Below are 16433 nucleotides of genomic sequence, written 5' to 3'. Positions count from 1 at the left end.
CTGTACAGGACATGTTAACTGGAGTAATAGGGCAGGGCAATAAATATTGGAGTAATTCTTATGTAGGCTATATTTTTAAATATTATTCCCAATTGGAAATTAAATACACAGTTTACGGTATCTAGCAATATAGACGACAGGTGTGACATCACTCAAAAAGTTCTGGGAATGACAGCATTAGCGCCCCCTCGAGCACCATTAATCACAACATAATCTATATGATATCATATTGACGTTGCTTGGTGAGTTTTTTGGTGGCGGCATAAAATTTTTTGTTAAAAAGTAGTGCCAGTAGTGACTGTGGCTGCCTGATCTGAGTACAGTACCGCTCCACTTTGGAGTTTCACGCTGTCAAATTGTTGGTGGGTTTTTTGTGCGGTTTCTCAAAACTCATTTTACTCATTGACTATTTAATTTAGTCTTGGCCACTTCCATATAGGTAAGAAACAAACCTTTAGACAAAATAAAGAAAAGGAAATCAAACCTTTTAAACCCATACACAACATACACATATACAACCATACACATGTACACAAAGTCAATACAAATCTCTACATTTAATTACATTTATATTTGATCTATACATTTAATTAAATTAATTTAGAATTAATAACTCAGGATCTGTTTTGCCCATTCAATCAATATTCCATTCCAATACACAGTACCTTAAAACAACTACAACTAACATTCACAGGAAAAGAAATCCAAAAATGAACCCTCTCTCTATAAAATTCAAGACAATTCCATATACAAACACATCCCCAGCACCCACTCATACCACCAGAAAAATGGAACAACCACCAATAACAATATTGCATAAACTCAGTAAGAGAGTGAGGCAGGAAACGGCATTCAGCTGCAATTACAGTGGCTATTACAGAAACAGAAGTTAGCGCGTTGCTACTATAAGAAATCTCTTACCGGATGCCTCCCCAGGCATCATTGATAACCGAATGAGCCACGACAATCATCTATTCAGCGCACCTGCTCTTCTTGAAAGTGTGACATCACACTCTCAAATCTACCTTTATGGAAGCTTTTATTGGACTTTATTATTTGCAACACCCACAAATAAATGTTGATATTAGTGGTGGGCCGTTATCGGCGTTAATGTGCTGCGTTAACGTGAGACTCTTATCGGGCGATAAAAAAAATAGCGCTGTTAATCTATTCACAAAGTTGGGTTGGGAGCTGGGTCTATACTACGCAAGCTATTGTGCCGGAGTTAAATGGTTATACTAGATTTATAAGTATATTTCTTCTTTCTTGTGTCTTTTAGTTTCTTATTTCCTAAAGACTTTTATTTTGTTTTTGAGACCCGGTTCAGGTCTCTTGGACACATGGCGTGAGTTGTAAGGTGCGAGGGGTTTGTGTGCAAAAAGATATTTCTTTCAGAATATGTGTGCTACCCAAATAATGACTAAAAGTAAGTCTTTGAGAACGGGTTTCTCAAGTCAGGTGGGGCATTAGACCAGGGGCTCATCTCCTGTTTCCAAAATGCATCACAAACTGCTTGAGAAAGCAGTTCTACTATGATAGTTGGTGATGAAAATAAATTATGTTCAATAAGATGTACTTGTGTTTACCAACTGTTTATTCAGTTAAATATCTGCATCCATATTACACGTCACGTTTGATGTGGTAATTTCACAGTTTGAAGACTCGTTCTCGCCCCCTACAGTGCAATTCGGCTAGGTATACATCCGCGCTAAAATATCAAGGTGAAAGTCATCATAGTGTAGCGGTTCTTCTTCTGCGTTGTGATTTTGTGATTTCGTTTCTTGAACCCCAAATGATGAGCTGACACCCAAGAGATTTTCTGTGCAAAGTGTATTCTGTACAAAAAGCAAGGTCGCGTCAGAACATCGCGTCTTTCTGCACCTCTCTCTACAATATACAGTATATAAGAACATAAAAAAAAATATTCACAAAATAACACACATGCAAAATATTCCTAATATGTACATAAATTAAAATGAAAGAAATACCTTTTTGCACACAAACCCCACGCACCTCTCACAGCTCACGCCATGTGTCCAAGAGACCTGAACCGGGTCTCAAAAACAAAATAAAAGTCTTTAGGAAATAAGAAACTAAAAGACACAAGACAGAAGAAATATACTTATAAATCTAGTGTAACAATTTAACTCCTGCACAATAGCTTGCGTAGTATAGACCCAGCTCCCAAGCCAACTTTGTGAATAGATTAATGGCGATATTTTTTTTATCGCCCGATAAGAGTCTCACGTTAACGCCGATAACGGCCCACCACTAGTATTTATATATAATATACATTATATTTTAAATTGTATACTTGCTCTCTGCAATGATAAATCTGAACGGCGAAGCAGAATGGCTGAAGCATGCTTTACACCCAGCACCATTTCTAGCCACGACAGGAGCATAGACAGGCTAGAGAAAGTCAGATTAATGTTAAATAATCTCACAGTCACATTTTCATTCAAATGGACCTTTAAAAGGCTGATTGAAAATCATGTATGAGAATGCATTTGTTTTTAACAAAATTCTTCATGTTAGATTTAAAACGTTCTTTATACCACGTCGAAACACCACATTATCGTTTTCTAGGGACTTTTTGCACTGAGCCCCCGCGGCCAGCAGGTATTTGAGTGACAACTTCGATTCCTGGAACTAGTAATGGGAACCGACTCTTGTGGCATCCGCAGTTTATACTTTAGCTTTACTCAAATATGAATGTTTTGTGCATTGATAAATCATATTTGCCAAGCAAGGCTAAAATATGAGGTTCTCCGGAAAGAGCCGAACTTCCCATCACAACTTTATCACTGTGAGATCGATTATTTTCTGCACTACGTCGATGCAATATCGATGCACATCTGCATCGCGATCCATCAATTGTACAATTCATTTCAACACCCTGAAGCCACAAACGCCAAAGATTCATATCGTCTCGCTACTGTTACCACGTTGCTGCGATCTCCAGATCCTGCAGGTTCACTCTCTACAACATTCGCAAGATTCGGCCTTTTCTCTCACAACAGACTACGCAGCTCCTCGTCCAGGCAACGGTCATCTCCAAACTCGACTACTGTAACTCTCTCCTGGCTGGAGCCTCTGCGATCACCATAAAACCACTCCAGATGATCCAAAATATGGCAGCCCGTCTCATCTTGAATCAGCCAAAATACACCCACATCCCGCATCTTCTCACCTCCCTCCACTGGCTCCCGGTAGCTGCTCGCATCGAGTTCAAATCCTTGATGCTGCCTACAGGGCTGTAAATGGAAGTGCACCCTCCTACATCAATACAATACTACCTAGCTACACTCCTGCACAGAAGCTACAATACTACCTCCTACATCAATACAATACTACCTAGCTACACTCCTGCATCGGGACCAGGGCAGATGACTAACTCCGCCCACAGCATAGGGACTGACTTGAAGCATATTGATTGATATCGAAGAATGCGTCTTGGTGCAGGATGTATTCAGATACAGCAGAAGGCGCAGCTGCAACAACAGCAGGCCCTACAGCAGCTGGGAACGCTCTCCCTGCTCTTCACCCAGGTACAAGCACGTCCGCTCAGCCGAAGGGACAGCGGTTGCATATGTAATCAGCGGACTGACTGGACACACCCTGACCCATTCCCAAGCGGACAGACCAACCCAGAGCACAAGATCTGGTCACCCATCTCTGCCTCCCAGTGCTTCTCTGTAATCCTCTCAAAGGTCATCCCCCATGAGCCACTGGTGTTACCATAACTTAGTGTTCAACCTGCTTACCTGGACCTGGATCTACACCAAGCTGGACCTTCGAAACGCTTTTCATCTTTTCTGGATAAGAGAGGGAGACAAGTGGCAAACCGAATTCATAACCCCTAATGGATATTATGAGTACATACACTCTAAAAACTGCTGGGTTAAAAACAACCCAATTTGGGTTATTTTGGTAACAAGTTGGGTTACACGTTTAACCCAGCCAGCTGGGTTGTGATTATTAACCCAACTATTAGTTAAAAATGACTACACTGCTGGGTTGAATGGAACCCAAAATGGATCAGAAATTTAATATTGAAACTTGTGATTAAAATTACTAAAATAAAAACAATTATACAGCAATACATATTTCAATAATGGAATTTTATTCATGACAAAACATGTAAAAAATGTGTCCATATGAATTTAAGACTTTTTTTTCCATCTCCACCTCAACATTAAGACAATTTTTATGAAAATGTATCAAACTGTAGTCACAGTGTTTCTGGAATAAAGTCAGTAACAATGAATCAGATTGAAGCCAAATTAACTTGTAAACCCAATTTGACATGTAAATGTAATGAAAAAAAGTTTTCTTATCATGCATAAACTAAGATATAAGAGTCATCTGTAAGAAACACACAACAAAGCAGGCATTAAGAACATCTATGCAGTAAGGATCAGATTTGGTCAAAATAAACTTGCAACTTTCCTAAAATGTGCCCTCTGTCAAAAAAATTATAATACAATACTAGACACATCAAGCACAAGAAAAATCAGATACAAAACGAACAACTGCATGCCTATTTGCTCTAATCACTGCAAAGTAATTGTACAACAATCAGGCATGAAGAGCTGTGCTATAAGCATAATTGTGTCTTACCCTGCTAGCTCATTCTTCAGCTTCTGAACCTTTGGAGGTAGCTCACTTCTACCTTAATTTCACATTGCCTGCTGAATGAAGGTAAACGTGTTTTCAAGCACTTTGGGTGTTGCAGGTGAAGTGCGTAGGTTAAGCCAAACAAGAGGCACATTGCTTGAGGTAGGTTGGTGAGTGCTTCCCTTGCCAGGTTGCCCTCTCGGTTGATGCCCAGTCTTGAGGGGTTGAGTTATGGCAATGCTGGGCTTGCTGAACTGTTGTCCTCATAATAGAGGATTCCCACTGGGATGTCCATGGAGTCTCCATAGACTCTACATAGTGCAAGAAACAAGACAAAAAGAGAATATTCAGGTTAACAGCAATTTGTCTACAATCAACTGTATAGAATTATCTAATATTGTAGATTTTGTAATTCAATGTGATTTTATTTTAGGCACTGTAAACAATCTATTTTGTGTGTTTATATATATGCGTCTTTCATGTTGTGACAGTAGGTGGTATATTACACAATTTGATATTTGAATGGTACAAATGGAGAAAGGGTTTACTCACTGAACTGCTCTTGAAGAACATAGATGCATCATCTCCAAGAATTATTGGAAGTCCTCTCAGGACAAGGCATCTAATGGCTGTTGGCTCCGTGCTCTGCAAAGTGGTATAAAACACACTTGAATGTAGAACAAAGGAAATAAATCTTATATCAGTTTATTTGTCCATATAGAGAAATACCACAAGAGAACAAGTTTATGTATTGAACTAACCATCAATACCATTATGAGAAGAAAAGAGAAATATCAACCCACCGTTGTGTTGTAGCAGGTGAGCTAATTGCTTTCCTATCCGACCTGTCTTCCTCTTGAAATTTTCATCAAAATTGGACACAACCCATCAAGAACACCAAAGAACTCTTCTTTAAAATTTCTACCAACAATCCTGTTAAACTCCAGGTAAACCTGAAAAATATTAAATATGCTCAGTTTTGATATTCAGGCAGAGTTATTTATAACACAAATAAACCTCTCTGAACATCATGTATGTAAAACAAGTAAGAAAAAAAAAACATTAAAGGACACATCCACAAACCTGGTTTTCAGTCAAAAAAGCACTGGCCAGCTTTGGATCATCTGGTTGATGTCAGGTTCATCCTTTACAACCTCCTCTCGTCTAAGAACAAACAGGATTCCTGATGCAAGCAAGGAAAGGGCTTAGTTCCTTCTTGCATAAGTTCCATGTTTTAGCCTGTAACGTTTAAAAAACTGTGCTCTTCTCGCAGATAGTACTTGCATTTCCAAAGCATTTTAAAGTGGCTTTAAACAAAACTAGTAGTACAAAAAAAAAAAAACTGGCATATGTTGAAAGTGGGTGTTTACTTTTTCAAACCTACATTGAAATAATTTGAATTCTACAAAACTGTATGTAGAGAAGTAGAGCGCTACTCTAAAAACACATTGCTGCAAGTATCAAATGCTCACTGTTCCCTTAAGATGACCTCATAATTAAATGCATGTTTCAAACTACAAATGTTCCAGCAGTTTCTAATTTGAATAGAGAAAACAACTCACCTTGTTCATCCACAAAATGGTTCTTGTTGCAGCAAGCAAAACTCCTTTAAAAAAAGTCCAAACTTGAGGGAAACAGACAAATGTAGACAGAAAGGTATACTTCTAAAATACAACATTAAACCCCAAAACCCCCTTTCACGTTGTATATGCAAAATAAAGCTTACCTATCTCCGTGTGAGTGAGTACACACAAATTGCTGGCCCCAATGCAGTCGCAAGATATTAAGCATTGTTAGCATAGCAAGTGTTAGTTAGCAAGATATTAAGCAGTGAAGCTTGCAGAAAATGTCTCCTCTGTCCTTCTACCCGCAGCTTTTGCCTCAGAATTTTTTTCCGCCCGTCTCCTAACCCCGCGGCTTTCGCTCATAAAATCATTTTTTCACCCCTCAGAAACTAAAGACGGTGCAAAGACAATGGCGGCTTCTCTCGCTGATGTCCCAGGTAGTTGACGTGACGTGCGTGCTCTCTTTCAGGTCCGTGTTCCCAACCCAGCACCGCTGGGTTACAGATCGAGACCGATTTTCAACCCAAATTGGGTTAAATCAACCCAACAGCAGCCTCAACCCAGCGTTTTTTAGAGTGTAGTGATGCATTTTGGCCTGTCAAACAGCCCTGCAGCTTTTCAAGCCCTTGTTAACGGTGTGCTGTGGGACCTTTTGAACATATACGTCTTTGTCTACATGGGCGACGTAATGATGTCACAGGCAGGTGTGAGTGCATCTGCATGCACAGTGACTTTTGACTGACAGTGACAAGACTGCTCAGGTAAAGTCATTTTCTCCGATTGTTTTCGGGCATGTGGAAAAATGATTGTACTGAGAAGAAAAAGTGAGCGCTACCATTAATTTTGTCTCGTGCCAACAGTAAATGTTAGAGTTGTACCCAGAGTTGTATTCTATGTTACCATAGGATCACACCATATAAGCTTATAATTATCTTTTGCTCGTAGACTTGTTTCTTGGTAGACGCTCCATCACAAGGTCTCAGCAGCTGCAGGCCTCCTCTTATCAGGTCGCAGTCACTCTGTCCTGTCAAACTGTTCTGCAAACTGTTCAGCAAACATCATTTGGCCCACAGTTTCTCATCCAAAAGACTAATGATTAATATAGTTTGCGTATTCCAAAGATTAGTACAGTTTAATACATGTGAGATATATATATATGTAAAATAGGTAATTGCATGAAACTTTGAGACTTGAGAAAACCCTCTGGAATGGAAGGGCGAAACGTTGTCAAGGATCCATAACAAGTCCAGTTGGCAGTGAAGTAACCTTTTTTGAGATAACCATGACCAGGATGACTGAGAACCTTCACAGATAACAACAACAACAACAACAACATTTATTTCTTATATAGCCCAAAATCACATACAGTATGTCTCAATGGGCTTTGACAAGCCCTACAGTTGACACCCCCCACACTTGACCCTTCTGCACACAAGGAAAAACTCCACACAAAGTTGGTGAGCATCCACTGTTTAATGTCCTTCAGACAATTCTCTATTTTGTTCAGCTGCTGCCTCTGATCTGGCATTGCTGACAGATACAGCTGTGTGTCGTCAGCGTAGCAATGAAAGCTAATACCGTGTTTGCGGATGATGTCGCCTAAAGGTAACATGTATAGAGAAAAAAGTAGCGGACCTAGGACAGAACCTTGTGGAACACCAAACTCTACTTTACTATGTGAAGACAAAACACCATTGATGTCCACAAACTGATATCGGTTGGTCAAATATGATCTGAACCATACCAGGGCTGTTCCCTTAATCCCGATAACATTCTCTAACCTGGCAAGGAGAATAGCGTGAACGATAGTGTCAAACGCTGCACTCAGATCAAGCAGGACAAGCAGCGAGATGCGTCCCTGATCAGAGGCCAACAGCAGGTCATTAACCACTTTAACCAGCGCTGTCTCAGTGCTATGATGAGGTCTAAATCCTGATTGATATACTTCATGGATATTGTTGCTGTCCAGGTATGCGCTCAGCTGCTGGGCTACGACTTTTTCTAAGATTTTTGATATGAACGGAAGGTTGGATATCGGCCTATAATTTGAAAGCTGACTGCGATCAAGATCCGGCTTTTTAATCAGGGGTTAGGGTTTCACCAGTTTCTTAGTCAGTAGGCAAGAGAGAGGCTCCCAGAGAAAGATAGAAATTATGGACACATGCTGAAATTAGGGTCACATATAGGAAGAGCACATTTGCAGGAATCATGGGGAAATCATGTTTCTGTGCACTGGTATTCAATTTATACACTATAGTTATGTATGAAAAATGTATGAACTTTTGGTGTATTCTGAACACACACATGGACGCACACTAGTTTTTTTTTTTTTGTTCTGTCTGGGGGAGTTCCAGTATTCTAGTCACAGCCTCGTTGGCCAATAATAGATTATTTTTATGGCCGGCAATATGAAGCGCTGATAAGACAAAAACTACAGATTTCATAGTTCCCTGCTGCACTTGCCATGCCGAACACGATCTTTCACTGCAGCTGAATCTGTACAGGATCACTTTCCAACAGGGATATATTACTATACTACTTGTCCTGTTCGATCAGATACCAAATAAAATTCAGGTTTGTATTGGCGATACTAATCAGTGCCTTACTTAAAATGAAGGAGAATATAAATGTAAGCATATAACATATTTTGATGAAGTTTTACATATAGGGGAACACACTCACACAGATGTCGGAGGGCCTTTTCACTGCCTTGCTTAGATTTTGGCTGTGACTTAAAATTGTATGTGTCAAGCGCATTTGGAGTAGAATTAGATTTGCAATGGGACTGCACGCACATGGAATTTGAAGCAGGGAAAATGGCTAAACCACGCACACACATTTGTAACTTATCACTAGGGGTGTTGAAATGAATTGTATAATCGATGCATCATGATGCAGACGTGCAGAATATAATCGAGCATATCATAATGGCATTGCTTGGTGATTTTCTGGCGTCATAAAAAATGATCATTAAAAAGTAGTGCCGGTAGAGACTGTGGCAGCCTGATCTACAGAATACAGCGCCGCTCTAGGTCCAGTTTCACGCTGTGCTGCACCTGGCAGTCGTGATGTATTTTCACTGGACCAATCGAATCCAAGAGAGAGAGTTTTCTTTCTGCCACTTGGAAACAGCGGGGATAGAGGAAAGGCAGAGAAAGGCTTTCTCTGAGTGTCCAGGGTGCTACAAAACGACATTATCGTCTTACCGGGAGTTCAGAAAAACACGTGTCCCCAGCGCCTTCAGTCTGAAAACGACTTTAGATTTTCTCTAATCTAATCTAATCTAAGCGGAAAAATGATCTGTGTTCAGTCTGCCCTCACTTGACGCCACGGACGTCTGAACCCGGCGTTTTTCTGGTGTTGATGAGGAATGATGCTCATTGTAGCAAATCAAAGCGTCCACACAGTTCTCAATTTGTGCACAGTCCAAATAGTCCCATCAAGGTCATGTGAAACTGGACAACAACTTTAATTTAGTAAAGAAATTCATTTAAGATGTCACTATAACGTCAGAGTTGGATTTTTTTCACTCAGTATTGCTGTTCACTGTTTGTATTTGAATAAAGGTTTTGACATGCAAATGTTTACCAATTTTTACCTGAATTAATTATAAAAATAATGTTAATAGAAAGGTATTAGACTGTTTAATAAATCAGGTCTATAGTTACATCAACAATTACAAATGTTATTTAATTTCATCTTAAAATTAAATGTACAATAGAGGCCTTGAACGTATTTTTATTTTCTTTGTATTGTTTTCGGTCAGTGATGCCTGTTACCTTTTTCTGTGCTGTTACTGAGTTGATAAAACTGACATTTTACTTATTCTCAGGTTATTTGTATTACAGTAGAACAATAAAGTCAGTTCAATTCTTTACCTCCTGTCACTGCAGTGAAATTACACATTTTCTTTTGAAAGGTTACAAGTGGTTACAGGCCACCATCTTGGAAGAGAACAATACAAAAAAATGCTGCTCATTGTAGCAAATCAGGAGTACACCCAGGTGTACGAGACCATTTAGAAAATGTATGGCATGCATAGTGAATCATCGATATCTAGGCATTGATAATCATAATCGAATCGTGAGACCAGTGAAGGTTCTCACCTCTGCTTGTATTGCATGCACAAACAGCAAGGTATAAGATTGAAGCCCCAATGTGGATCAGGGCAGACCCCGTTGACTGGCATGTAAGATCTTGTAATAAACTATACAACTGTAATTTGTTGTTGTGTAAGATTCTTGACCGAATTTTCAGCAAATCATCCCCAACAGCGCAATTCAGGGTTCAGCTGCGCGCATCACTGAGAGGGAAAATTTAGTAATATGTCCATTACGAGTCTTGTCAACTTCTCTCAGGTGGTGTTGTCTTCGGACTTTGATGTGTTGGCAAACTGGCTTTTTTATTAATGCCTTACGGTGTCATCTTTGTTTATTCTGACCAAGTAAGAAAATGTTGATTCCTACATCTCTGCAGTAAATGTGTTACATTTATTAAAAAATCATTTTTATTTGTGATTTAAACCAGGACCGCTTCCTTACTTGCTAGGCCACCACTGCCCACATATGACACACCACAGCACAGCACACAATGCACACAGTGAAATGTGTACTCTGCATTTAATCCATCCCCTGAGGAAGCAGTGGGCAGCCATGAAAGGTGCTCGTGTAGGAATGTGTGGGGACATTTACATTTTACATTTACATTATTTATCAGACGCCCTTATCCAGAGCGTCTTACAGTCAGTAGTTACAGGGACAGTCCCCCCCTGGAGACACTCAGGGTTAAGTGTCTTGCTCAGGGACACAATGGTAGTAAGTGGGATTCGAACCTGGGTCTTCTGGTTCATAGGCGAGTGTGTTACCCACTAGGCTACTACCACCCTGGGGGACGGTACTTTTTGCTCAATGGCACCTTGGCGGTTCTGTTTCCTTATATGCTACATGCAACCACTGCCCCTATTATGATACCAAAATAATACTAATGGACATTTTAATCAGGGCGGTGGTGGCCTAGCGAGTATCAGAAGGTTGTGGGTTCGAATCCCGAACCGCCAAGGTGCTACCGAGGTGCCACTAAGCCAAGCACTGTCCCCACACACTGCTCCCTGGGCACCTTTCATGGTTGCTCAGTAAGGGTGATGGGTCAAAAGCAGGGGACACTTTTTGTTGTGTGCACCATGTGCTGTGCTTGGTGTGTATCATAATGACAATCACTTCACTTTCACTTTAATTGCTGAGAAATAGTCATTTTGTCATTTTCAAAAGCCATAGTGTTTAACATGTTTAATTAACAATTCTATATTTGCTTGATCCGTGCTAGGAAACCTATTTACAAAAAACAACTAAAGATTACCTTTAGATTACTGAAGATAGTGTTATTTTTTGTCTTAGAAAAGCATAGCTTCCTTGATGTAGTTACTCATTTATAACACAAATAGTCCTAACAAAGATGTACAGCAAATGTGTTTGCATGTTGTGTGCAGCTGTTTGTGCATATTCATCTCTCTTCTTCATTCCATTTCTTGAACATCACAGGCTGTTGTCAAAGCGACAGTTACCATGTCTCCATCTAACCTCCTTCCACTCCCTCCTGTTGCATGACTGCAGGTAGTCGAAGGTAAACATCTGTGAGTTCTCATAGACATTGTGGATCTTGACTGAACATAAACCACATATAAACATATGGGTCCTATTTGTATTCATTTTACATTTGACCTAAAAATAAGTGTCAGGCAGATGAATGAATTAATATCAATTCAACACATTGTGCTCTCAAAAAGTTTTCATCAAAGGTGAGAGAATCATCTGTTCAATGGTAGACCTTGTAAATCTCACCTGAAGTTTGAAGTATTCACCTGAACATAATGCTGTTTTGAACCTTCTACTACATTTGAACCTTCTACTACGTTTTTACAGAAGTCTTGCTTGACTGATAAAAAAATAGAAATTTGTGCTCATTTTTACATCCAATCTGCAATGCTTCACACATTTGGAAGCCATTATTGTTGGTGGAGATATTGTTTTAGGGGAGGGGTAGAAAATTCTCTGGGCAGAAAAAGTAGAGAAAGAGGGAGGTAACATTCCCCCTTATGACAACATAATGGGACAAGTTCCAGTTCTCTCTGGATGGCAGAACAGAATGGCCAAAGCAATCTTTACACCTACCGCCATTTCTAGCCATTGCAGGCTAGGGCAACTCGTATTAATGTTAAATAATGTCACAAAGTGAAATTTTCATGAGAAGGGACTGTAGTTATTCTGTTAGGCTGTTGTTATGCACATCATCCATGCCTTTAAAAATAACTCAGATTTGTGTGGCTGAAGTGTTCGTTTTTTTCTGGAACTGGTTAGTTTCCTGGATTGAATGGCTGTTCCCAGTTAACATTGTAACCCCTGCACTATAACTATGAAAACCTGGCCAGTCGGCACACAGTGGTAGACTCAGTAAGAGTAAGAACCAACTTGTTGTTTTACTAATTCTGTTGTAAATTATTTGGTATAGCTCGAAACAGAATGCAACGATGGTCCTCTTTCTAGAGAAAGACTAATCAGAGTTTATGTGCTGTCAATCTCTGCCTATTAAAACAGCATACTTTCCCCCTTGCCTTAGTATTAATACCATTACTACTAAGGCAGCTAGAATCATGAACTTTTCTCAGTAAGTAAAAATACGCCTTTGTGCTTGTGGCTTTGTTTCCCCCTCAGTTTGGCTACAAAGAATGTGGCTGTTTCTTCAGCATAATGGATAATATTTTTCTGTTGCTGTTCCCATCACAGATACCCGACTCCATTATTTCACGGGGTGTGCAGGTATTGCCACGGGATACGGCCTCACTGAGCACCACACCATCCGAGTCACCACGCGCCCAGGCCACCCAGTCCCGCCTCTCCACTGCCTCTTGCCCCACCCCCAAGGTAAGTCCCTCTTCCAGTTATACTTCACTTAGTCTATTTCCTTATTTCCTAATATTTCTATGTACTGTTACAAATGCAGCCCTGTTGAGTGTGAAAGGATACCTTGCTGTGCAGTTGGGTGTAGCTTCTGTGCCTGCTGAGCATTAGGGTTTTCTGGTTTGTCCTATCTGGACCTTGGTGATAAATATTTTGTATCTATTATATTTTCAAAAATTCTAATGTTTTTTAATCATCAACAGATTATATTTATATATTGCCCCATGAGACAGCCCCAGTATTAAAAGTATATTCATATATCTTCATATATCTCTAAGATCATGGCAGGAATGTAAATGGAAAATTTAAATTCTTGCTCTGGTGTCTGTGACAGCATCTTCTGTCTTCTCCTTGGCTGTTTTGTCACTGTTTCTAAAGAAGATGTGTAGTTGTAGGTGTAGTTGGTGTTGACAGTTTACCTACAATCAGAAAGTCAACCAGGATGATGATCTTTCTACTGAAGTGACTAACAAACAGACAGAGCAAAAATAGATCCTCCAATCATTGGACTCCATCCACCACAGCACATAATGCACCCAAAAAAACAAGAGAAATTATCTAACTGTGTATAATGTACAGTACAGGCCAGTACAAGTCTGGACACACCTTCTCATTCGACATGTTTTCTTTATTTTCATGACCATTTACGTTGGTAGATTCTCACTGAAGGCATCAAAACTATGAATGAACACATGTGGAGTTCTGTACTTAACAAAAAGTGGAGACCTGACCTCCACAGTCACCGGACCTGAACCCAATCCAGATGGTTTGGGGTGCGCTGGACCAACAAGTGCTAAACACCTCTGGGAGCTCCATCAAGACTGTTGGAGAAGCATTTCAGGTGACGACCTCTTGAAGCTCATCGAGAGAATGCCAAGAGTGTGCAAAGCAGTAATCAGAGCAAAGAAACTAGAATATAAAACATGTTTTCACTTATTTCACCTTTTTTTTTGTTAAGTACAGAACTCCACATGTGTTCACACTTTTGGCCTGTACTGTAAGTCTCAGGTGTGTATAAAAAGAACCCCAGTACACTAGACCTCAGCATCAAGTACAGAGGATAAAAAAGATTTGAGGAGACTGGAGACGGTCTTTGACAAGCCCAGGTCAGGCAGACCCCGCAAGACAACTGCTTGAGAATCCAAGGCCAGCCCATTTTCCACTGCAGCAGAGCTCCACAAGACCTGGTCTCCTGAAGTCCCTGTGTTAACCAGAACAGTTTGTCGGATTCTGTCTGTAAATGTCCTCCATGGTGGAATCAGTGCCCAGAAGACAGCACTAAACAAAAGACAATTTGAAAAAACTGTGTGGCATTTGCCAAGTCCCACAGCCCTTATAAAAGGATGGACCCTGGAAATGTGGCAGAAGGTGGATTTTTCTGATGAATCTTCTGTTGAATTACACCACAGTCACCGCAAATATTGCAGGAGACCTACTGGAGCCCACATGGATCCGAGATTCACCCAGAAAACAGTGAAGTTTGGTGGCCTAAAAATCATGGTCTGATGTTCCATCCAGTATGGGGGTGTACGAGAGATCTGCAGGGTGGAAGGCAACATCAATAGTCTGAAATACCAAGAAATCTTAGCTACCTTTTATATTCCCAACCATAAAAGAGACCAAATTCTCTCAGGTGGTGCTCCATCCAAATAGGATGGAGCTCCATCCCATACTTCCATCTCCACATCAAAATTCCTCAAGGCAAAGAATCAAGATGCTCCAGGATTGGCCAGCCCAGTCACCAGACATGAACATCATTGAGCATGTGTGGGGTAGGATGAAAGAGGAAGCTTGGAGGACGAAACCAAAGAATATTCATGCAGTCCTTCAAGCTCATGGAAGTCATACAAGATATAAAATTTGGATCTCACAGCACCACTATTTAATTTGCTGACATATTTTTGTATTTGCAATAAAAATTTGTCCAATTTCTGTATAGGCGACAAAACTTTTGTCTCGCCAAAATATTTCTGATATTTCTGTCTTGATTTCTGTCTTGATTAAATGCTAAATCTTTTTTCAGCGAAACTAATTCATTTCAATGCATTAAACATAATTTGTAGGGTTTTAGCTTTTCATATGAGCTATTTCTAAAAGTCCAGTTAATAGCAGGTTTTTCTACAAAATTGATAAGCAACAGGACTTTTGTCAGGGACTGTATCTAAAATGTTCTTTAGCCTGAAAGTACAATATATTTTTAAGCATGAACACACACTGAATTATGGAGATAGTTTAGTTTCAAAATTCACAAATACATATCACACCATTCACAAATATATTTTATGACTTACAAATAAATGTAACACTGTTCACAAATGCATTTTTTGGACTAAAAATAAATGTTTATGATGCGCAGATGTCAGTGCAGTTACATTTATTCACAAACCGATAAACCTGCATTTACAAACCACTGTATATATTTGTGAATTCCCTTACATCTATTTGTGGATTTATGAATTTTCCCTGACAGCGATCATTTCAAAAATGCGATCATTTTATTTTTCAAAAGGTAGCCAATGAAATGTCTCAAAAGGCAGGTTATACTGGAATATGGTGTTTGCCACTGCCAGCCCCGCCCTGACTGTGATATTTGCTGTGCTCCTCTGTGCTATGCCTTTGTGGGAAGGCTCTGTTTTGCCTTGGTGTCTCATGTGGGCTGGGTCCTAATCATCCACGGGTGCTGCCTGTTAGGTAGGAGTGGTTAGGACCTGCATTATTCTGTGTGCTAGGGTATTTTGAGTTTGTTGTCTGTGGGTTTTGGTCATTGGGCCTTTTCTTTTCTTAAAAAACACCTCACTCACCATGTCAAGCGTTGTGCCTCTCCCTACTGAGACTGATCTGGGCATGATAGTAACACTGATCCAGACACTGGTCCTTATGTGTGGCTGCTGCTGCTGCTGCTGCTGCTGAGTAGTATGTTATACTTGAATTCGATAATGGGGTACCTGACCACCACAAACATTATTTTCCATGACTTCTTCTTTCGTGATGGAAACTGGTGTCTTATTCTCACATGGTGATTGTGATGTATTGGTCAGTGACAGCTCATGAACATGTTTGTATCTGGTAATTCATGAATGCACCTGTATATGTTTTAGATTTAGTGTATTTTATCAGTCTGAAGGCTTTTGTTCAACAACATCCAGCCACATAACAAGCCATAACTTGACCCTTTTGGCTCTGAAATTGGATGGTCATTGTTAGTTTATTGGGAGTTTTAGGGACTATGCTTCAGGCATGGAAAAATTGGTTTTGCTTAGAGGCTGATATTATTTCTTATTCTGGGAACTTTTTA

General features: G+C 40.0%; 1 protein-coding gene across 11 annotated transcripts in view; it reads left to right on the top strand.

Moving 5' to 3' along the window:
* Positions 1-16433, top strand: part of LOC114791861 (gephyrin) — a 109890-nt gene that overhangs the window by 49506 nt on the left and 43951 nt on the right. For all 11 annotated transcript variants that reach the window (XR_003750053.1, XR_003750054.1, XM_028982358.1 and 8 more), the window contains exon 8: positions 12965-13102. Coding sequence is in view for 9 of the 11 variants with exons in the window: in XM_028982358.1 (XP_028838191.1) it covers positions 12965-13102 (138 nt within the window). In the remaining 2 variants the exon portion in view is untranslated. The remainder of the gene's footprint in view (positions 1-12964; positions 13103-16433) is intronic.

Source organism: Denticeps clupeoides, chromosome 6 (assembly GCF_900700375.1).
Source record: "Denticeps clupeoides chromosome 6, fDenClu1.1, whole genome shotgun sequence".
In the NCBI taxonomy this organism is placed as follows: domain Eukaryota; kingdom Metazoa; phylum Chordata; class Actinopteri; order Clupeiformes; family Denticipitidae; genus Denticeps; species Denticeps clupeoides.
Note: the sequence above shows the minus strand (reverse complement) of the source record. Positions and strands in the feature narration are given on the sequence as shown.